The sequence below is a fragment of the Hyla sarda genome, chromosome 4 (genome assembly GCF_029499605.1).
Source record: "Hyla sarda isolate aHylSar1 chromosome 4, aHylSar1.hap1, whole genome shotgun sequence".
Classification (NCBI taxonomy): Eukaryota; Metazoa; Chordata; class Amphibia; order Anura; family Hylidae; genus Hyla; species Hyla sarda.
In genome coordinates, this window is record NC_079192.1 from 14,830,629 (window position 1) to 14,854,154 (window position 23,526).

The 23,526-nt window shown below is 41.5% G+C and overlaps 3 protein-coding genes across 13 annotated transcripts in view; 2 read left to right on the forward strand and 1 right to left on the reverse strand.

Moving 5' to 3' along the window:
- The window catches only part of LOC130367573 (uncharacterized), a 43,547-nt gene extending 42,942 nt beyond the window's left edge, over positions 1 to 605 (forward strand). For 5 of the 6 annotated variants that reach the window (XM_056570071.1, XM_056570072.1, XM_056570069.1 and 2 more), the window contains one exon: positions 271 to 605. The gene's annotated coding sequence lies outside the window, so the exon portion shown is untranslated. Of the gene's footprint in view, positions 1 to 268 lie in introns of all 6 variants that reach the window. The other variant, XM_056570070.1, reaches the window with a different exon arrangement.
- A 38-nt stretch (positions 606 to 643) lies between these two features.
- On the reverse strand, positions 644 to 5,431 carry RANGRF (RAN guanine nucleotide release factor). The gene is made up of 5 exons (XM_056570075.1): positions 5,090 to 5,431; positions 2,731 to 2,847; positions 2,317 to 2,473; positions 2,123 to 2,217; positions 644 to 1,227 (listed from the first exon to the last, which is right to left on the reverse strand). The coding sequence occupies exons 1-5, from the start codon at positions 5,167 to 5,169 to the stop codon at positions 1,113 to 1,115; spliced, it is 564 nt and encodes a 187-aa protein (XP_056426050.1). The 5' UTR covers positions 5,170 to 5,431; the 3' UTR covers positions 644 to 1,112.
- Positions 5,432 to 5,503: 72 nt separating this feature from the next.
- On the forward strand, positions 5,504 to 22,883 carry LOC130367569 (uncharacterized). Of its 6 annotated transcripts, none has more exons than XM_056570057.1 (23): positions 5,504 to 5,575; positions 14,244 to 14,302; positions 16,399 to 16,491; positions 16,568 to 16,695; positions 16,785 to 16,922; positions 17,106 to 17,168; positions 17,527 to 17,679; positions 17,769 to 17,865; positions 17,966 to 18,180; positions 18,805 to 18,961; positions 19,082 to 19,290; positions 19,362 to 19,479; positions 19,556 to 19,761; positions 20,079 to 20,193; positions 20,265 to 20,434; positions 20,858 to 20,955; positions 21,029 to 21,132; positions 21,726 to 21,776; positions 21,860 to 22,040; positions 22,239 to 22,338; positions 22,420 to 22,510; positions 22,581 to 22,673; positions 22,753 to 22,883. In XM_056570057.1, the coding sequence occupies exons 4-23, from the start codon at positions 16,591 to 16,593 to the stop codon at positions 22,863 to 22,865; spliced, it is 2,577 nt and encodes an 858-aa protein (XP_056426032.1). In that variant the 5' UTR covers positions 5,504 to 5,575; positions 14,244 to 14,302; positions 16,399 to 16,491; positions 16,568 to 16,590; the 3' UTR covers positions 22,866 to 22,883. The 6 variants fall into 6 exon arrangements, with proteins under 6 accessions (XP_056426032.1, XP_056426027.1, XP_056426030.1 ...); XM_056570052.1 differs by lacking the exon at positions 5,504 to 5,575 and adding an exon at positions 9,470 to 9,806; XM_056570055.1 differs by lacking the exon at positions 5,504 to 5,575 and adding an exon at positions 9,849 to 9,922.
- The last annotated feature ends 643 nt before the right edge of the window (positions 22,884 to 23,526 follow it).

The window sequence follows — 23,526 nt, forward strand, 5'->3', positions numbered from 1 at the left end:
TAGTTATATTCTTGTATATAGGAGCAGTATTATAGTAGTTATATTCTTGTATATAGGAGCAGTATTATAGTAGTTATATTCTTGTATATAGGAGCAGTATTATAGTAGTTATATTCTTGTATATAGGAGCAGTATTATAGTAGTTATATTCTTGTATATAGGGGCAGTATTATAGTAGTTATATTCTTGTATATAGGAGGCAGTATTATAGTAGGTATATTCTTGTATAAAGGATCAGTATTATAGTAATTTTATTTTTGTTCTCTATAGGTTGCACTATTTCTGGATGTGGGGGGACATTTAAATAAAAAGAATAAAAAATAAAATCTAATACAAAAATGAACAGATGCTTTATTTCCCATAACTTTTTCTCTCACTTCGTATTGCGCAGTGCATGCTGGGAAAGTGATGGATGGTTAAGTGACACATTTGAAAGATAATTAGTTATACTGTCCTTTACATTAGTTATGCATAGCAGTGTCTTCATAAATATTTGTTTTATTTATGTTCTTCTGAGGGGCGTACATACTCTAGACCAGTGGTCTTCAACCTGCGGACCTCCAGATGTTGCAAAACTACAACTCCCAGCATGCCCGGACAGCCAACGGCTGTCCGGGCATGCTGGGAGTTGTAGTTTTGCAACATCTGGAGGTCCGCAGGTTGAAGACCACTGGTCTAGACACGTCATGGTTTATTATGTTATGACAAATAAAATCCAGAAATAGTTTATTCCTAAAATAAATATTTCTAAATATTGCATTTACAGTTGTGAAAAGGTTAAATGAAACCCAGCTCATCGCTAAAGACAAGTGGTCTCCAAAATATGGGCCTCCAGATGTTGCAAAACTACAACTCCCAGCATGCCTGGGCATGCTAGGAGTTGTAGTTCTGCAATATCTGGAGGTCCACAGTTTGGAGACCACTACTATACATCCTCCCATCTTACATCCTGCACTGCAGGAATCACAGTCCTTTATGATACATCCCATCCTCCAATCAGAGACCACCCATTCCAGGCTGGGAGGTAAAAAGAATAGACACTGGAGGGGCCGACTGCTCAGATACCGAGACGCCCACCGGAGGTCACCGCATCCTCATCCTCCCCCATCATATCAGCCAAAGACACCAGGATCATGGAGCTGGAAACCACACAGGAGACGGTGGAAATCATCAATGGTCCAAGGAGGAGAAGCGTTACCAGAACCGGAACTACTGCTGCTGGCCGGACTGGAAAATAGAAATATACACAGTAAATCACCCTGCAGGAGGAGGAGACTCATATATCCTTCTATATATATCACCCCGCAGGGGGAGGAGACTCATATATCCTTCTATATATATCACCCCGCAGGGGGAGGAGACTCATAGCTCCTATATATATATATCACCCTCCAGGGGGAGGAGACTCATATATCCTATATATATCACCCTGCAGGGGGAGGAGACTCATAGCTCCTTCTATATATATCACCCTGCAGGAGGAGGAGACTCATAGCTCCTTCTATATATATCACCCTGCAGGAGGAGGAGACTCATAGCTCCTTCTATATATATATCACCCTGCAGGGGGAGGAGACTCATAGCTCCTTCTATATATATCACCCTGCAGGAGGAGGAGACTCATAGCTCCTTCTATATATCACCCTGCAGGAGGAGGAGACTCATAGCTCCTTCTATATATATCACCCTGCAGGAGGAGGAGACTCATATATCCTTCTATATATATCACCCTGCAGGAGGAGGAGACTCATAGCTCCTTCTATATATATCACCCTGCAGGAGGAGGAGACTCATAGCTCTTCTATATATATATCACCCTGCAGGAGGAGGAGACTCATATATCCTTCTATATATATCACCCTGCAGGAGGAGGAGACTCATAGCCCCTTCTATATATATCACCCTGCAGGAGGAGGAGACGCATAGCTCCTTCTATATATATCACCCTGCAGGAGGAGGAGACTCATAGCTCCTTCTATATATCTATATCACCCTGCAGGAGGAGGAGACTCATAGCTCCTTCTATATGTATCACCCTGCAGGAGGAGGAGACTCATAGCTCCTTCTATATATATCACCCTGCAGGAGGAGGAGACTCATATATCCTATGTCACCCACTTACTCGATAGCTACGGGATCATTGAAGGTCACCAGTAGATCAGTCGCATATTGCTGCATACGGAATAACGCCATATGTATTGTCACCGTGTTCTGAGCCTGAAGAGAAAAATAACAACCACGACAATAAATGACAATTGCAATTCCCAAAAGAGATCAAGGCATGCTGGGAGTTGTAGTTTCACCAGTAGCAGTTACCTGCTCATTGAACTTGGAGACTAGCTGGTGCCCTGTAAGAGTCCATGCACTGGAGCAGCTGGTGAGAGATAACTGTGCCAGGGGTAGGGGCTCCACACTCACCACCTCCGCTCTGCCCTGAGCATCATTGCTGGCAGCAATATCTTCAAAGTGGTATCTGCAAGAAACAAAAGGGGCGGTCGGGGGTCAAAAATAAAATACAGAACTCATTTCATTGTTTCCCAGCCAGGGTGCCTCCAGCTGTTGAAAAACTACAACTCCCAGCATGCCCAGACAGCCGGAGGCACCCTGGCTGGGAAACAATGACTTATGCAATGTGCACAGTATCTGGGAAGGCTATAATGACATCTAGTGGCCACTTTGAGAACTGCAATAAGTGAAAAATGCCCCCAAACCCAATATTTGCCCCCTCACCTGGCAGCGTCGGGGTCCGACATCCCCTTCTGGTACTCTAATAGCTCCACAATGATACTCTGGTCAGTGTCATGGTGGACGAACACCTCCTGGTTGTCAGGGATCTCCCGGAGGTCGCTGTACGGAAACAAGGGGAAAAGAAAGGTTAATAATCTAGTCCCGGAGAATATAGATATATACATCACATATATATATACACAACCACAAGAGCTGACAATCTAATCCTATACAGGACCCAGAGTATATAGATATATACATCACATATATATAGAACCACAAGAGCTGACAATCTAATCCTATACAGGGCCCAGAGTATAGAGATATATACATCACATATATATAGAACCACAAGAGCTGACAATCTAATCCTATACAGGGCCCAGAGTATAGAGATATATACATCACATATATATAGAACCACAAGAGCTGACAATCTAATCCTATACAGGACCCAGAGTATATAGATATATACATCACATATATATATACACAACCACAAGAGCTGACAATCTAATCCTATACAGGACCCAGAGTATATAGATATATACATCACATATATATACACAACCACAAGAGCTGACAATCTAATCCTATACAGGACCCAGAGTATAGAGATATATACATCACATATATATACAACCACAAGAGCTGACAATCTAATCCTATACAGGACCCAGAGTATATAGATATATACATCACATATATACACAACCACAAGAGCTGACAATCTAATCCTATACAGGACCCAGAGTATAGAGATATATACATCACATATATACACAACCACAAGAGCTGACAATCTAATCCTATACAGGACCCAGAGTATAGAGATATATACATCACATATATACACAACCACAAGAGCTGACAATCTAATCCTATACAGGACCCAGAGTATAGAGATATATACATCATATATATATACAGAACCACAAGAGCTGACAATCTAATCCTATACAGGGCCCAGAGTATAGAGATATATACATCACATATATACACAACCACAAGAGCTGACAATCTAATCCTATACAGGACCCAGAGTATATAGATATATACATCACATATATACAACCACAAGAGCTGACAATCTAATCCTATACAGGACCCAGAGTATAGAGATATATACATCACATATATATACAACCACAAGAGCTGACAATCTAATCCTATACAGGACCCAGAGTATAGAGATATATACATCACATATATATATATACACAACCACAAGAGCTGACAATCTAATCCTATACAGGACCCAGAGTATAGAGATATATACATCACATATATATAGAACCACAAGAGCTGACAATCTAATCCTATACAGGACCCAGAGTATAGAGATATATACATCACATATATATAGAACCACAAGAGCTGACAATCTAATCCTATACAGGACCCAGAGTATAGAGATATATACATCACATATATATATATACAACCACAAGAGCTGACAATCTAATCCTATACAGGACCCAGAGTATAGAGATATATACATCACATATATATACAACCACAAGAGCTGACAATCTAATCCTATACAGGACCCAGAGTATATAGATATATACATCACATATATATACAACCACAAGAGCTGACAATCTAATCCTATACAGGACCCCAGAGTATATAGATATATACATCACATATATACACAACCACAAGAGCTGACAATCTAATCCTATACAGGACCCAGAGTATATAGATATATACATCACATATATATACACAACCACAAGAGCTGCCAATCTAATCCTATACAGGACCACAGAGTATATAGATATATACATCACATATATATACAACCACAAGAGCTGCCAATCTAATCCTATACAGGACCCAGAGTATAGAGATATATACATCACATATATATACAACCACAAGAGCTGACAATCTAATCCTATACAGGGCCCAGAGTATAGAGATATATACATCACATATATATATATATATATATATATATATATATATATATACACAACCACAAGAGCTGCCAATCTAATCCTATACAGGACCCAGAGTATAGAGATATATACATCACATATATACAACCACAAGAGCTGACAATCTAATCCTATACAGGACCCCAGAGTATATAGATATATACATCACATATATACAACCACAAGAGCTGCCAATCTAATCCTATACAGGACCCAGAGTATAGAGATATATACATCACATATATACAACCACAAGAGCTGACAATCTAATCCTATACAGGGCCCAGAGTATAGAGATATATACATCACATATATATACAACCACAAGAGCTGACAATCTAATCCTATACAGGGCCCAGAGTATAGAGATATATACATCACATATATATACAACCACAAGAGCTGACAATCTACACCTGACATCCTGTATATTGGGGGGCAGGACGGCAGAGAACGCTCCCCCAAACAGTGGGCGCTGGTCGGCGATTCCTTCCATGGCTGTATCTCAGGTGGGTGACCACTCCCGGCATGCACCGCTTCTGGAACGCAAGTTGCCGATGAAAACTCCATTTCCCATCATGCACAGGGAACTACTTCCGGAAGGACAATCAATTACCATAACGATTGTCAATCGAAAAAAAATGTTTTTGCTTCGGTTTTTTAACTCTTATTATTGTTACCACATTCCTTTTGCACATTAATTTCTGAATTTGTTTACAAAGACGCGACGGTAAAGTCACGTGGCCGGAAGTTACTGAGGTCAAGGGTCGGCGTCTTCTCCCGCATCACCACGAGGCCGCGACTCTAAACGGAAAGGGTAACGCGCATGCGCATTTGTGCCCGCTGTGAAGCTCCTTATTTGATTAACCCTTTACCCCTGGATTGGGCGCTGTTTACACTGTGTATAAAACGCACCTTAATTTCTTTTATTTATATATTTTTTCTTCTTTTTTATTTTTATTTTTTTGTCTTGCATTTCCTATTAAAATAATAAAAACTAAATATTTAACTTAAGCCATTTATTCCTTCTACGCTATTCCTGTACGGTTCAGGTGTGGTAGTTGTTACGCTATGTTGACGCAGTCATTTTTTTTGGTGTGTTATGCATCAAAATATGCGCAAGAATAAATAAATAAATAAAGCACGCTGTGCGTCTTCTTGGTTTTAATAATACGTAGCAAAGCACGCCCTGAACTGTGGTATTTTTTCAGCGCGCCTTCAAGTTACGCTTTTCCCATACGTTTAGGGTGGATATCGGTAACCTGTCAAAAAATAAATAAGTATATAAAAATAATCAAATAAAATATTCAGCGTATACTACACTATAGTAAACTGGTGACAATTTTGCGCTGTTCAGTCCTGCGAAATGAGCGTGTACATTCAGGAAATGGCGCGCATGTAGTCACTCGGCCCTGAAATTCAATGGAACCGCTATAAGTACGCCACAGTGTACACCGGCGTCCCCTTTTTTTTGACAGATTGCTGACAGACACCCGATTGTGCGGGGAATACATGATGTGGAGACATGGCGCGTTTATGTCGCCGTTTCACGTAATAGTTTTTCAGGGAAAAAACATTATACACGAGCGGATTCTAGAAAAAAACGGATGCTGCCGTATGCCATCCTTTTACCATTGACTTATATTATTTATATATGACTAAAGGATCGTTATATCCTTTTCTTTCGGGGGGGGGGGGCGGGGCGTACACTATTGCGCGGTTGACGAAGTTTTTGCATACAGTATAAATTAATAGTGCTGTAATGGAAACAGTGAAGCGTAGACAAAAAAAAAAGCGCAGCTTCAATGCGTGTAGTACACCCACAATTTGCATCCGCATTATGGCTGCCGGTCCCTGTTTCTGGTGGCCGCCGTCAGTTCGGTTGCCGCCATAATACGAACGCAAAAATGCATCTGTATTGCCGCTTATTCTTATGATTTTTCCACATGGAAAACGCGCCACAAATCTGGGATGTGTATTCGCCCTAGTGAATAGGTCTTAGGCCAGTGTTTTCCAACCAGGGTGCCTCCAGCTGTTGCAAAACTACAACTCCCAGCATGCCCAGACAGCCTTCGGCTGTCTGGGCATGCTGGGAGTTGTAGTTTTGCAACAGCTGGCGGCACCCTGGTTGGGAAACAATGTCTTAGGCTATGTTCACACTGCATTCTTTTATCCGTTTTACTGTTTCTATTACAGTCTGATTAATTTAGCTTCATGCATAACAACTGCGCCCCCCAATAAATAAATAAATAAATAAATAATAAAAAAACAGGATCTCTTGTGGTATTTTAAATTTTTTATTATTATTATTTTTTTTTTTTTTATAATATAAGTAAATGGGAAATGGATTATGCTGTATGGCATACTTTTTAGCAATAAATAATATAATAAAATAAAAAAATGGATCCCTTGTGGAATTTTTAATTTTTTTAAAAAATTTTTAAAAAATAATATAAGTGAATGGTAAATGGATTATGCTGTATGGCATCCTTTTTTTTAGTAATAAATAAATAATAATAATAATAAAAAAATAACGGATCCCTTGTGGTATTTTTTTTTTTTTTATGTTTAATAATATAAGTGAATTGTAAATTAGCAATAAATAAATAATAATAATAATTAAAAAAAAAATGGATCCCCTGTGGTATTTAACATTTTTTACATTTTTTTTTTTATAATATAAGTGAATGGTAAATGGATTATGCTGTATGGCATCCTTTTTTTTAGCAATAAATTAATAATAAAAAAATAATAAAATAAAAAATGGATCCCTTGTGGTATTTAACATTTTTAAAATGTTTTCATAATATAAGTGAATGGTAAATGGATTATGCTGTATGACATCCTTTCTAGCAATAAATAAATAATAAAATAAAAAAAAAACGTATCCCTTGTGGTATTTTAATTTTTTTTTTATAATAGAAGTGAATAAATAAAATAAAAAACGGATCCCTTGTGGCATTTTTTATGTTTTTTTTTTATATATAATATAAGCGAATGGTAAATGGATTATGCTGTATGGCATCCTTTTTAGCAATAAATAAATAAATAATAAAAAAATAAAAAAAATTAAAAAACGGATCCCTTGTCGTATTTAAATATTTTTTATTATTTTTTTAATATTATGAGTGAATGGTAAATGGATTATGCTGCATGGCATCCTTTTTAGCATCTGTTAACGTAAACGTATCAATTTTTTCCCCATTAAATGTACGCGCTAAACGCATATCATCAACGTGGTGTGAACGCACCCTAATCTGCGTTCAAAGCTGCACGACTATATATATATATATATATATGGTCAAAATGGTGAAACTGCGCTGCAGGAATCCAAAGCCGCCGTATTTCAGGTACTTTTTGAGAGGTTTACCGTTCCAGGAACTTCGCCAGTCACATGGTATGCCTTCAGCCGTCCACAGTAGTCGCGGTTACGGTAAAGCCTTGATGGCCACCACGTTTCGAGACATATTTCATCTGAGATGTTGCCGGCAATGGTTTCTTTTTATAAGGAATATAATTCGGTTATGGTTTAGGTGCCATCTTACACCGCAGCTCGGTACGGCCAATAAAAGCGTATTCGTCGCGGATCTGATTTTATTATTAACCTCTTAAGGACCAAGGATGTACCGGTACGTCCTGAGTCCTTTCCCTTTCTATAACGCGGGGCCTCTGACAACGGCCGGGACCCGTGGCTAATAGTGCGCGGCAATGATCGCGGTGCCGCGCGCTATTAACCCTTTAGACGCGGTGTTCAAAGTTGAACGCCGCGTCTAAAGTGAAAGTAAATCACTGCCGGTTAGCTCAGGGGGCTGTTCGGGATGTCCGCAGCGAAATCGTGGCATCCCGAACAGCTCTGGGACACGTGGAGGGTCTCCTACCTGCCTCCTGGTGTCCGATCGCCGAATGACTGCTCAGTGCCTGAGATCCAGCAGTCAAGCGGCAGAATCATTTATCAATGGTTTCCTATGAGAAACCAGTGATCAATGTAAAAGATCAGTGTGTGCAGTGTTATAGGTCCCTATGGGATAACAATGATCAGTATAAGAGATCAGTGTGTGCAGTGTTATAGGTCCCTATGGGATGACAATGATCAATGTAAAAGATCAGTGTGTGCAGTGTTATAGGTCCCTATGGGATGACAATGATCAATGTAAAAGATCAGTGTGAAAAAGTAAAAAAAAAAAAAAGTGAATAAAGATCATTTAACCCCTTCCCTAATAAAAGTTTGAATCACCCCCCTTTTCCCATAAAAAAAAACAGTGTAAATAAAAATAAACATATGTGGTATCGTCGCGTGCGGAAATGTCTGAATTATAAAAATATATCATTAATTAAACCGCACGGTCAATGGCGTGCGCGGGAAAAAATTCCAATTTCCAAAATAGTGCATTTTTGGTCACTTATTATATCATGAAAAAATAAATAAAAAGCTATCAATAAGTCCTATCAATGCAAAAATGGTACCGCTAAAAACGGCGCAAAAAATGAGCCCTCATACCGCCCCATATGCGGAATAATAAAAAGTTATAGGGGTCAGAAGATGACAATTTTAAACGTATACATTTTCCTGCATGTAGTTATGATTTTTTTTAGAAGTGCGACAAAATCAAACCTATATAAGTAGGGGATCATTTTAACCGTATGGACCTACAGAATAAAGATAAGGTGTCATTTTTACCGAAATATGTACGGCGTAGAAACAGAAGCCCCCAAAAGTTATGAAATGGCGTTTGTTTGTTTTTTTCAATTTTGTCGCACAATGATTTTTTTTTCCGTTTCACCGTAGATTTTTGAGTAAAATGACTGACGTCATTACAAAGTAGAATTGGTGACGCAAAAAATAAGCCATAATATGGATTTTTAGGTGCACAATTGAAAGAGTTATGATTTTTTAAATGTAAGGAGGAAAAAATGAAAGTGCAAAAATGTAAAAACCCCGGGTCCTTAAGGGGTTAAATGTAAAATCCCTGTAAATAAGTGAGATTTCCCAGGAAGCAGCCATGATTCATTGTCAGGCGCCACCATAGGATCAGGCCCGTTGCTTAGCAACAGACACCATAATGATCCGGTGACACAGCTGAGCCGTGTGATGTGGCGGGAACTGCCTAGTGTCGCCCACAATACTAGTGTAGGGTAAGTGGACATATTGTTACTATGGAAACCTAATGAATGCATGGGATGTATGAGTCATTGTCAGCAGCCGCCATATGAGCAGGCTGTTGCTTAGCAACAGACACCATAGTGATCAGGTGACATGATAGCTATATTACTGTAGGGCTGGTGGGTGTATTGTTGCTATGGCAACATATTGACAGCAAGCGATAGGCGCAATGCAATGTATTTGCAATCTACACGCCGCGTTTATGGCGTACGGCACCGGTGTCCGTCTGCATCCTGTTTAGGATTAGGCCAGGTTCACACTGCATTAGTGATTCCTCAGCAAAATGGGATGTCAACTGGTGTTGGGCGCGAATATTCGCATTTAGAATTTTTATCGCGAATATATTCGCTATATATTTTAAATTACGAATATTCGTTTTCGCTTCCAGCTTGTGGTCTAAAGAAGGCTCCTATACTAGTTACTGTGTGAGACTGTGGAGCGCGAATATTTCGCATATGCGCAAATTCCTTCTTTTAGCTTGTGGGCCAATGAGAGTGATGCAAATACACTTGTTGAGGTTAGCAACATCCCTATCAACCAATAGTAATACTGCCCACCCCCTCACTATAAGAGTCCTCCCAGCAGCGTTTTTTTTTTTTTGCGAATTCGCAAATATATTCGCTTTATATTATATTCGCAATTATGAATAGGCAACGAATACGCGCATTGGCGATGACGCGAATAGGCAACGTCTACGCGCATTGGCAATTACACGAATATGCGACGAATACGTAAATACACGACGAATATAACTAATGCGCGACATTGGCAAATATAGGACGAATATTCCTCCATGTATCCGGGAAATATTGCGAATTGGAATATGGCCAATGCCGTTCGTCGCTAATGTCAACGTATACTATATGGCGGCGGGAGTCAATGGTCTGAATGGAGTAATCGTTCGGGCCGCATGCATTATTTTCAGCAGACACGAAAGCGGCGTCTGCTACGATATCCAGTCCACTGAAAATAGCGCACATGGCCCAAACGGAGTCCCTATGTGACTACTGTCAGGCCATTGAAATAAATGGTGGCCAACACTCTACGCCACAGGATATGTTGGCATCCGGTTCCCGGTAGGATGCCAACGGATACCTGTAAAGTACGGTATTGTGCGGCGTAAACGTAAACTTAAACCGCAGCATATCGTATAGGATTTTTATTGGATTCTATGTGGAGAGATATTGTACGCAATTGAAGGATTATCCTAAAATTAAAAACTATTACCGGCAATTTTGCGCGGTGTGTGCTTCTTCCGGCCTCGAGGCCGGAAGAAGCGCACACCACACAAATTTGCCGGTAATAGCCTCTGAGCGCTATGCGTCATCTGCCACCGAGATCCACCGGTACCTCTACCTGTGATCCCATGTTAACATTGCATTTCCCCAGCAGTAGTCATGGTCACATGACCTGCATGTCGCTATAATACAGTATTCCGGCTAAAAAAAAACAAAAAAAACGGATACCATACATCGTAATCCATTTTTCATCAACTTAGGTCGGGTTCATACTACTAGGTGTCTCTGTTCGGCCATAGAAGTGAACGGTGTCCGCTGCTCCCGTTAACGGTATACGTCGGCATCGCGTTTTCGGCCGATTCCGATGGATATGATTAACTGGGCAGGAACGTCGCGCGATCGTACCCTTACGGAAACAGTGATACAAAAACACTGCGGGGGAGATTTATCAAAACCTGTCCAGAGGAAAAGTTGCCCAGTTGCCCATAGCAACCAATCAGATCACTACTTTCATTTTTCAGAGGCCTTTTCAAAAGTGAAAGCAGCAATCTGATTGGTTGCTATGGGCAACTCAGCAACTTTTCCTCTGGACGGGTTTTGACAAATTTCCTCCTGTGTGAATACAGCATTAGGGTGCGTTCACACGCGATTTGTTTTTGCGGGTTTTCCGTTGCGTATTTGAAAGTGGGCGGGCTCTTCTCGGCTGTCCATAGAAGATTTTCCGCGGTGGAATTTACGCTGCTGAAAATCTGCCGCAGTCCCTACTGACTTCAATGGGGCTTGCGGCGGATTTTCCGCAGCGTATATTCCTCCGTTTAAAATCTGCTACGGACAGCCGAGAAGAGCCCGCCCACTTTTCAAATACGCAGCGGAAAAACCCACGAAAACATACAGCGTGTGAACGCACCCTCAGGGTGCATGCACACTACGTTTTTGCTATACAGTTCCCGTATACGGTTTCAAGTTAAAAACCGTATGGAACCGTATAGCAAACCGTATGCATTGACTTAACATTGTATGTCATACGCATCATCCGGTTTAGTCCGTTTTGCGTCTTATACAGTTTTGTCCGTTTTTTTTTTTTTTACCTGTACCCAAAACCGTAGTTTACCACGTTTTTTGGTCCGGGTGAAAAACTGTATTAAACCGTATACATTTTTTTTAATTTTTTTACATGGGAGTCAATGGGAACCGTACAGAACTGTATGTGCGTACGATTCCATCTGGTTTTCTCCATACGGTTTTTGACTTTGCACAGTTTTTTTTTTCTTGGAATTTCAATCAAACAAGTGAAACTTTATTCATAATGGAGTGAAAAGTTAAAAACGTATACGTTTTTTTTTTCTTAAAAAACGGATGCAACCGGACATCATTTTTCAAACCGTATACGGATTGAAATTTGTACACACGTTTTGATACAGTTTAGTCAAGTTTTGAGGAATCAGTTTTTCATCAAAAACCTGATACGGGAACTGTACTGCAAAAACGTGGTGTGAACCCAGCCTAAGGCCAAGGTGCCTTATGGGGGGGGGGGGGGGGGGGGTGTCGCCTCACAGAGGCCGGTCCAGTCGGTGATAAGTGATCAGTGATTATAATGCTCGGTCCAGTCGGTGATAAGTGATCAGTGATTGTAACGCTCAGCACCTGCCCCTCCTGGTATAAGAGGATAGCTGGCAGTCAGCACTCTATCCATCCAGGTTTTCATGTCTGGTTGAGTGCTGTGGTCTGCTGGTGGAGCCCCCACCATTGTAGTCATGTATCTGTTGCTCCTTACTGGGTAGGTTTTGCTTGATGGGGGTCTTTATTTTTTGTGGCACTACAAGTCCCAGCAGTATGGTGGAGGCAGAGTGCTGCTTATTTTGCATACTTGGTTTTTCTTTTCTTGTTAGCTGGATTGTGTGCCGCTATTGATCCTGTATGTTCATATGTTACAGGCCTGTGTAGTACATTTCTTGTGCTGGTGCAGGGTCTACAGTAGTATTAGAGCAACACACAAACCAAGAGAAGTTGTACTGTGCAGGGTGTGTAGCTTCAGGGGTCATTGGGCACTTGCACCTCTATTGTGAGCTCTTGTGTTGAGTCTTAAAGGGGGTACTCTGGTGGAACACTATTTATTTTTTCACAAATCAACTGGTGCCAGAAAGTTAAACAGATTTTGTAAATTCTATTTAAAAAAAAAAAAAAATACTTAATCCTTCCCGTACTTTTCAGTTGCTGTATGCTACAGAGAAAGTTCTCCTTGAATTTATTTTCTGTCTGACCACAGTGCACTCTGCTTATACTTTGCTGCTGTATGCCCAACAGGAAGTTGTGTAGTTCTTTCCAGTCTGACCGGTGCTCTCTTGACACCTGTCCAGAGCAGGAGAGGTTTGCTTGTACTCATGGCAGGTTCCTGACATGGACAGATGTGTCAGCAGAGAGCACTGTGGTCAGGCAAAGGAAATGCAAAATGAACTTCCTTTGTAGTATACAGCAGCTAATAAGTACTGGAAGGTTTAAGATTTTTAAATAGAAATAACTTACAAATCTAACTTTCTGGCACCTGTTGACAAAAAAAATGTTCCTCTAGAGTACCCCTTTAAGTGTTGGTATCATGAATCCTGGAACTACATACCCTGCCCAGTACCACTTCCATGGTGCTCTATGTAGCTCCAATATATGGTGCACAGTATACCTTCTCTTGGCTTCTATTCAGTGTGAATACTTGGTATTAGGCATAGTACTACATGTTTTCCTCTATAGACACGGTACTACATGCTTTCCTCTATAGGTGCGCTGCACGGTACCACTACATGCTTTCCTCTATAGGTGTGCTGCACGGTACCACTTTGTACATCTGAAGTGCTGTTTGCCTTGTATGCAGATCTCAGACTGTAGTCTGACTGGTTCTGAAGCTATAGACAGGGGGCGTCTACAAGTGGTGGTCCTCAATCTGTTGCAGAAACTACAACTCTCAGCATGCACAGACAGCCAACGGCTGCCCGTGCATGCAGAGTTGTAGTTTTGCAACAGCTCAAGGTCCAGTTTGGAGACCAATTGTCTATAGCATCAGAACAAGTCTGTCCACATGGTTTCCGCTGTTTAGTATTCTGTATATAAAGATGGTGCACAACATGTGTTCCTGTATACTAAATCGGCCATTTTTTTTATATATTTTTTTTTTTTTTATAGAGTGACCTTGCTATGCCTGAGCGCCCCCTGCTTGGCACAAGTCCAGAGTTTCCCAGCAGGTAAGTAAATGTCTTCAACCTGTAGGTCACAAACTTGTCTAAAACTTCTTATTTTTGGTTACTGGCATAGAAGTTCCTCTATCACTACCTATCTTGTATGGGGTGATGGGTGTAGTTTTGTGGTGGACAATCTGACGTAGACGAACTAAATTCAGCCCTTGTCCCAGGATGTTCGTAACCTTCGAGTTGTCGTCTCTTGTTAGAAGTTTCAGTGTTGTGATATACTTGTTGACCCTGGAGACCTACACGGTGGTCCCTCAAGTTACACTATTAACTGGTTCTAGGACAACCATTGTGTGTTGGGACCATAACTCTATGGAAACCTGGTAACTGGTTCTGAAGCCTCCAAAATGTCATCCAGAAATGGGGAAAAAGTGAGGATTAAACAAAAATGTAGATAATGGATAAAGCAAGTCCTTCCATATAAAAGTAATAAAGATCTGCTGGAGCTGTAATCACTGTCTATGTAGAGGACAGGAGCTTCTTCAGGGTCCTGTACAGGACAAACAATGGGGGAGACTTATCAAAACCTGTCCAGAGGAAAAGTTACCCATAGCAACCAATCGGCTTGCTGCTTTCATTTTTAAACAAGGCCTCTGCAAAATGAGTGATCTGATTGGTTGCTATGGGCAACTTTTCCTTTACACAGGTTTATTTCTCCCCCCCCCCCCCCCCCCCCATGGCCTAAAAAAGTAAGGCTGGGTTCACACAATATTTTTGCAATAGTTCCCGTATCAGGTTTTTGATAAAGGATTCCTCAAAACCGGACTAAACTGTGTCAGAACTTGTGTACAAATTTTAACCTGTGTACAGATCAAAAAATGATGTCCGGCTGAATTTTTTTTTTTGTGTTCATAATGGAGTAAAAAGTTAGTTTCCCTTGTTTGATTGAAATTCCAAGAAAAAAACTGTGCAAAGTCAAATCATATGGTGCAAACTGGATGGAACCGTATGCACAGAGGCCCTCACTTACTATTGCAAACCCGACATGTTTTGTCGGGTTCTGCGCCAGAATCTGTCAGAATTGAGAGAACCCCGACTAACTCTCCATTTTGCTAAGAACCCCAAAAAGGGTGTGGTTGCCAGGAAAAAGGGCATGGTTTCCAAAAAGGGCGTGTCCCCGACATTTTCACAAAAAAACAACATATTTACTAAGGTTTCCACATAAAATGTGGTGGATTTGAGCTGAGGAAAACCCGACAGATCAGATCATGTGTGTTTAAAAAAAGTGGAAAATAAATTGTAGGGAATTAAAACCTACACTCCACTCTTAGTAAATAAGGGCCATAGTCTTCATTGACTCCCATGTTAAAAAAACAAAAAACCTGTATGTTTCAACACTGTTTTTCACCCGGACCAAAAAGTCGTAGGCTACAGTCTTGGGTACAGGAAACCTGCCAAAACCGTACAAGATGCATCCGTTTGTCAGTTTTGCATAGTTTGGCATACTGTCTTATACGGTTCCATACAGGTTTCAAATGGAAAAATATACAGGAACTGTATTGCAAAAAACATGGTGTGAACCCAGCCTAAGGGTGCATGCACACTACATTTTTGCACTACAGTTCCCATATCAGGTTTTTGATGAAAACCAGACTAAACTGTGTCAAAACATGTACAAACTTCAATATGCACATACGGTTCCCACTGACTCCCATGTTAAATAAATATATACGGTTTACTAGTTTTTCACCCAGACCAAAAAATTGGTGGTCTATGGTTTTGGGTACAGGTAAAAAAACAGACTCAAAACAGACTAAAACGGAAGATGCTTTGACATATGGTTTACAATGTTAAAAACTGTACAGCAAACCGTATGCATTGACTTAACTTGGAACTGTATAGCAAAAACATGGTGTGCATGGAGCCACCCTCACTGTGTCCAAAGGAGCAGCTAACTGTGGCACAGGTAGAGTACAGAACTTGTAATACCTTCTTGTACTATAGGAGGCGCTACCAGACATCAGTCAGTGCATACACTTCAGTAATACAGGGGTTTTACCAGGGATCACAATGGTCTTTCCTTTTGCATGAGGCCCACTGAAAACGTCTCTGATCCAGAATTGACATGACTTGTTTCAACTATGTCTTGGCAGGTGTCTCCAAGATAGAATGTCGGTCGCGATTATTTTGGATCTGGGTGGACCAAAGCTTCTTCGGGACTAGTCCATGGCAGCTGGTGGCAGTGAGTAAGTAAAGTCAACATCTAAAGGTTGGTGGAGAGGTTTCCACCTAAGGGGGTTCTCACTGGCTTCGTTGTTGCAGATGCAACTGGATTTACAGATGTGATGGTGGCAAACCGGGCAGCGCAGTGTGGCTACACCATCACCACGGATGTGTATGGGAATGTAGAGATCAGGATATCCTTCCTTGGCTGCTGGGTGAACAATACAGTAGGTGTTACTCATGAAGGTAACAAATTGTTTTGGTGATCTACAGGAGTGTCTCCCTTTGACCACTTTTCATATTGGACTGTTTTCAGAATGACCAGTTGTTTGCCATCAAGGTGGAGTTCAGGGTAACCCAAAGCAGCCGGACCAGAATCTATCCTGTATCCATGAGCTGTGCTGCAAGCGATTGGGATGTGAGGGAGATAGTCTGTGAGGAGAACTACATGGAGGTGATGCCTAGAAATCTTAATCATGAACAAAGGATATGATTGTCATCCCTTCAATGCCTAGGGCTACACTGCAGCTTGTGACCAATATTTTGCCCTGCTTAGTATAGGAACCCACACTAGACTTGTAATGCAATGTGTTCCTACCTATTTTAAAATTGTAAACCTTTTTGCCTTTGTTTCCAGGTATCTGTATCCACAAATATTCTACCAACACTATTTAAGATGCTTAATCTGGCTTTTCGTGTGGTGAGTTTTGAAGACCAAACACTCTAGGCAGGTAGATGGAGGATTTTTATTTTTTTTGGGCATACTTTTGTCCATGGTCTCCACCCTGGAACATCTTTGGGTACCATCCAATGCTCAGCATCTTTATGATGGTCTAGGATCATGACTTTCTAGACCAATGTTGCCAACTTCTGTCTCCAGCTTGGGAGTTGTGACTTTGGAAAGCCAAAGGTTAACACTGGCCTAGTTACACAGGATGACATATGGTTGTTCTCCTGGGTTTCTGTAGAACAAGAGATTTGCCAAAATTATCTGCCATCACTAGAATTTAAGACACTTCTGGGTCTAAATGACACTCAGGATTCATGTGTTATCACAGGTGAGCATTTCGAGGTGGAAAGTCTGGTTCAATGACTCCAGTGCACCGGTACCAGCTCAAGATGCCATCAACATGGGCTACGGGGTCAGTGCTTTATTAAATAGAGTGGTCTTAAGATCCCCCTACAACACTCCTGAATCCAAGGTAGTGCAGGTAAGGGCATCCAGAGATGTGTTAAGTGATCTACCGCTCTATAGTCTTAGAGGAGCTGCTTCATCTATAACATCTTGTCATCTTTCCAGGTTGGCAACTTCAACCTTGATGTCGTTCTAAGCAATATGTTGTTTACTCAAACCCTCCTACGAATCATTGTGGACACTACAGTTGCATGTCCTAAAGGTAAATATCTCAATCAAGTCAGGATTGGAGTGTAAATCTACTCCTGGGGCCCAGTAACGCTTAACATGCCATAACTTTAATATATTTTTGGTCTGGGCAGATCCTCCCGTGTTCACAGCCACCGCACTCTCCTGGTTGTCTCCAGCTGTCCTCAGCCCTCTGATCACTGGATCCATCACAAATAGCTCACTTTTGATGGGAGTTAATGGAATACTACTAAACTCAATCCAGACTGATCAAAACTACATATTACGTAGTGACACAACTCAGGTGGAGGTGACCATCCCATATGGTGCCCCAGGTGGCTATCTACAGGTTGGTGGACATATAATGCCTTCTACATCTCCTATCTAGTGAGTTTATTTAACAAACTTGACACTTTCATCGTGGTTACTTCTAGTACATAACTTCTCTATGGTGGTAAATGGCTGTAGCAACTAGTATATTGAAAGGAAATAACATTATGAAGTATATTAGAAAGATTAATGTTTTGCCAAGATGTGCAACAAATTGTTTTTGAATCTGGTGGCATGAGGAACACTGACATGGAGGGAACATGCTTCCAATAGGTGGCACCAGAGCAAGCTCCACCTGCAAGACTCTGCAGATCTTAGCCCAAACTCCCAGTGGAGCATGAGTGGCCCAAGTGACTCCACTACTTTGTTTAAAAATTGCATGTATAGATCGGTATCTCCAAACTTGACCATGAGAACTGGTCCACCCTGACCATTTGGGTTTACACTTGGGCAGTCAGTGTATCAGAGTGATAACATTGTCTCTAAAGACTGGGGGTTTAGACCAAGGACTAGTTGGCTTACTTGAAAACCACTGGAATAAGTTACCCAGTTGTGTTGCTACAAAATTTGAGCCGGGCATGACATCCTTGGAGTGGTTCAGACGCAACTGCTTATCACTAAGCCAGGTTTCTCTTGTTTGCAGAGTGATGTTATAAATAACACCTACATGACCACATACAGTGTTCACCTCATCCTTCAGCGCCAGTGGATAAGTGTCCATGAGGATGATTTTACAACACATACAGCCTACAAGACAATCATTGCCCCAGTGATAAAACAGATTCCTGTCTTTCTGGACCGTAAGTATGAATCTTATGTATGGTAGATGTTCCACCCTTCTAATGGAAGTGCCTGTTTCTTAATCTCTGGTGCAGTTATTGAAGCCATGGAATTACTAACTTGGTCTTTGATTCTTCCAGACACCGTTAAAGCAAACTTTTACTTCAACGTGTCTCTGGGGAACTTCTACTCTGATGTAACCCTCAAGTCGTTCATAATCTATGGAGTGCCACTCGGCCTTGGTGATTTAAGTCTGAGAAAGATGACTGTTGTGAGCATGGTGAATCCCAACAACACTCAGGCCTTCTACCTTACAGTGCCCTTCCCGGACCCCCTCGTGGAACAGACGGTAGGAACGGTTAGCCAACAGCCTGTACCTGTGGATGAGTGATACAATCTAATACTTTTCTTTCCTCCCAGTATCTTGGTGACATTCAAAGGAGATATAAACTATATGTGACCTATATCATGACCCTCATACCCAAAAAAAAGGACTTCAAGTACACTGGTGTAGTGCAGTGTGATGTTGATGATGTCGGTGGGTATTTATCAATATAAACTCCATAGTTTACATAAGGACAACCGACAGACTTGTTTCTCTTCTCCTCTCTTAGTGCCACCAAACATCACCAGTTCATGTGCAAGTGACAGGGTGATTCTCAACATAAAAAGGGGCAATATGGACTACTACTGGCTTCCATATATCCAGGAGCTTCCTCTGAACAATGAACTTATCACCTCCCAGAACATTGTTTTCAGGGTCTCTGATGTCACCATGTACATTGAGGTGCCATATACATCTGTTGGCTTGAACTATGAGGTAATATATGTGCAGTGGTCTAGTGGCATCAGTTATTCAGTTAATCAGTGATTTAGAAGTGAGGACTTCAAACAATGGTTGAACTCGAGGTGGCCATGTTTGACCACTTCTACATGGGGTCAATAGCTAAAGTCTTGACAACTCGTGCAACTGGGTTGACTTGTTAGACCAATAACTCAATATAGTGACATATATGGACAACTAGATATTATATGTGAACACCTTTTTACTATGTGCAGACAGTGGACTATCTCACTGAGCTATGAAGCAGCCAATGGAGGTTGAGTTTTGATGGTCATTCCTGATCTCTCCCTTAGGTGGTGACCTTGAACTCCTCTCTCGTTCACTTAAATTTTTCATTAAGAAAGAACAGGACTCAAGAAATAAAGATCGTTCATACAAGAACTTGTCTCTCACCTCCAAGGCCTCTACGTAAGTTTTTAACTGAGAGCTATTGACTATAAAAAGCCTATACAGCTAACGAGACTTTCTTCATCCCCCAGTCTGCCTCGCCAATGGCACCATGATTGCAATTATCGACAGTACAGTCACACAACCTGCATTTGATGCCCACAAAGCTCACCTTAGAGACCCTTCTTGTACCCCTCAGGATGCTACTGATGAAAGAGCCATCTTTAACTTTGCAGCATATTCATGTGGGACCACACGCAGGGTAAGTGTATGCTACATCCAAATCTGTACAATGACCATTTTAAAGGGCTGTCTACATCTGGACTTCCATCCTACATTGATGTGAACAAGTATTGAGCTGGTTGGTCAGAAGGCCTAAGTTGACCAGACTAGCTATCACTTGTCCAAAACTCAATTCTGGCATTGTGCCCATAATGTTAGTGCTATCAATTGGCAGGGTTCTCTGAGCACCAAGGTCCAGCTCTACAGAACATACTGGTGGACTCCTATACCACATTGGTAAACTGCAACATCCAGAATGCCAAGGGCTGGGATTTGTACACTAGTTTGGTAAAACAGCTCTAGGCTCAATTGGTCCTAAAGACACTGACCTCAATGGGTAGTGAAGTACTGTCTTGCTAAAACCTGCATTTCAGGCTGCCTAATCGACCCTCAACACTTTCAGTTTGACAGTGACTACCTGGTCTACGAGAACGAAGTGACCTTTGACCGCCAGGTGCTGTTACCAGACCAACCCATAATTTCCAGAGATTCTTCCTATAGGTGATGGACTTTATTCTTGTTTAGTCTCTCAAACATGTAGAACCAGTATTGACATTCAATGTCCATGTTCTAGGTTGACCATTCGCTGTAGATACCCGATCAGAGACTCCTTGTGGTTAGGTGGCCGATATAATATTAGTTCTCTCCAGGGACTACCTGCAGTCACACCAGCAAAAGGTGAGTTTCTCCAGTGTCATGTGTTTAGGTTGTTAAAGGCTATGGATGGCTTTGACACTGGGAGGGGGAATGTTGTGTCAAGAAGAACTCACTGGCTTGTTCATGGTTTCTCATAATTCTTGGTTGTATAGTCTTGGCATATTGAGGGATTGTACCCTACATGAACCCCTTAGAACCTCTACCTTAAACATTCCAACCTGTTATGGCAACTGGTGGTCTGTCATCTGGTACAACACTAGGTGCTCAAGTGCCACTTGGCAGGAGTCAGGCTGGGTTCACACTACATTTTTGTCCATATGGGCACTGGATCAGGCTGGGAAAACCAGGTGCTCCCATATCCCAGCTGGACCCAGCCCCATCAATTGAATGAGCCAACTGGTGGTGTCACGGACTCCAGGCATTGAAATGGTCAGGGCTGGGGTACAGGAGCACCCAGTTTTCCTAAATTCCCCCCCCCCAAACTGGATCCAAGCCCCCATATGGACAAACCTATGTATAAGCTTACAAGACATCTAAGGCTGCATTCACACGGTGTCCTTGGATGCTTAGCCCACCTTATGCCCGAAATTAAAAATTCAAAATTTTTATTTTAGTATTGCGGCGAAGATCTAGGACCCATGTTGCAGAGCTGAAACTTGCTAAAGGTGAGTAGTGTTGTACTTTGGAGCAGTGATATGACCCCCATCATGAGGGAGATCAGTTTATTAAAAAATCCATCTTTTCCTAGATGAAAACTTCACAGCATTTTACCAGACTGGAGACTACCCAGTATCGGTGCAGCCTGCTGACAATCTATACTTCCAGACAGATGTGCAGAGTCCAGAACCTGTTGCTGCTCTGAAAGATTGTTGGGTTACAATGTTCCCTGGCCAAGATGGTATCACACGGTGGGATCTGATTGTGGATGGGTAAGTAGAAAGACCAAATGTATCTTCTGATGACTTAAGGCCAAAAAACCTAGACCAAAACTTTGCCTCCCATGAGGGCCCAATCTTATTTCAAGACTTGTAGAAAATTACTTCCTCATCTCATGACTTGGACTGGTCCCAAGTGGTAGAACCCCCATGATCAGACATCTTATATTCACCCCCCACAACTTTTCATAGGTGTGCTATGGTGGCAGAGACATTTGCTGCAGAAGTCCAGACATCTGAAGACTGGTTGCCCCGGTTCAAGGTGACTCTTCATGAAGCCCCAACTAGTCAGGTAAGGAAAGAGTTGGTGGGGAGGGGGTTGTCATCTACATCAACCTCAGGGCATGGGTCATGTGGTCCCTCTTCCCTTCAGCTCTTCATACACTGTAAAGTATTGATCTGTGATGCCACCACACATCCTGAGGACTGCCGCAGAACCTGCAACCAGAACAAGCGCCACATGGGTAAGTATGGAGTCTACTGGTTTATGGATTAATACCATGTGTCAACACTTATGTTGTGTCTTCTCTTAAGATAAAAGATCTGCCCCCCTGCCTATTGAGGTGGTATCTGCTGGTCCTGTCCAGATCAAGGCTAGTTACAGTGGTGTGGTCTACAAGCATTTTGGTGAGTGTCATACCACCCCCTGACCATCAGAGGCAGCAAAGCTCTCATAATGTAGCTAATGCTATTGTTTACATTACAGGTGAAGTGACTTCGTGGTCAACATGGAGCTGGATGTTATCCACTGGCCTCGCCGTCATCTCTGCTTTTACTGTTGGAGCAATTTTCTTCACAGTTCGTCTCTTTAGACACTAAATAAAAAATTATATTTTCTAAATGGCTTGGTGGTGGTAATTCCATGAAGGGGTGTTTATAAGCCAGGGATGGGTCTGGTAAGACTGCATTATATAGTAAAACAATTATGTATCTGAGAAGCAGGAGGACTAGAGGGTTGACTGGGCAGCAATCTAAAAGCTCCCTCTAGTGGTGGTGTGAATATTGCAAAAAAAACGGCATCTCGAGTTACTGCTCCCACGTTAAAAATATCATTCTAAATCCTAGTAGCATTAGTAATACTACAACTTATAAGGTTGGCTATAATATGGTCTCATTCTAAAGTTTAAAAGCTGTGAAAGTGTTTATGGTCAAATGCCTGATAGAACTTCACATTGCCTACTGGGGGGGTGTAGCTGGCACTATGGAGAGCCACAGGTTGGGGATCACTGCTCTATATAAAGTCTCAGTATAGGAGCTGAGAGGTGCTGGTTCAGTCAGACTTCAGAAGATCCAGGGTAGATCTAAAATGACCTCTCGGTTCACTGCAATATATTGCAGTATACTGTGATCAAATGAGATGTTATAGTCTTAAGAGACTTTTGTAAGCAAATTAAAATCATGAAATCCAACAGTAAGAATGAAAATCGCTCTTGTTTCCCACTAAAGCATAAAATAAAAAATTATTAAAGGTACCATATAC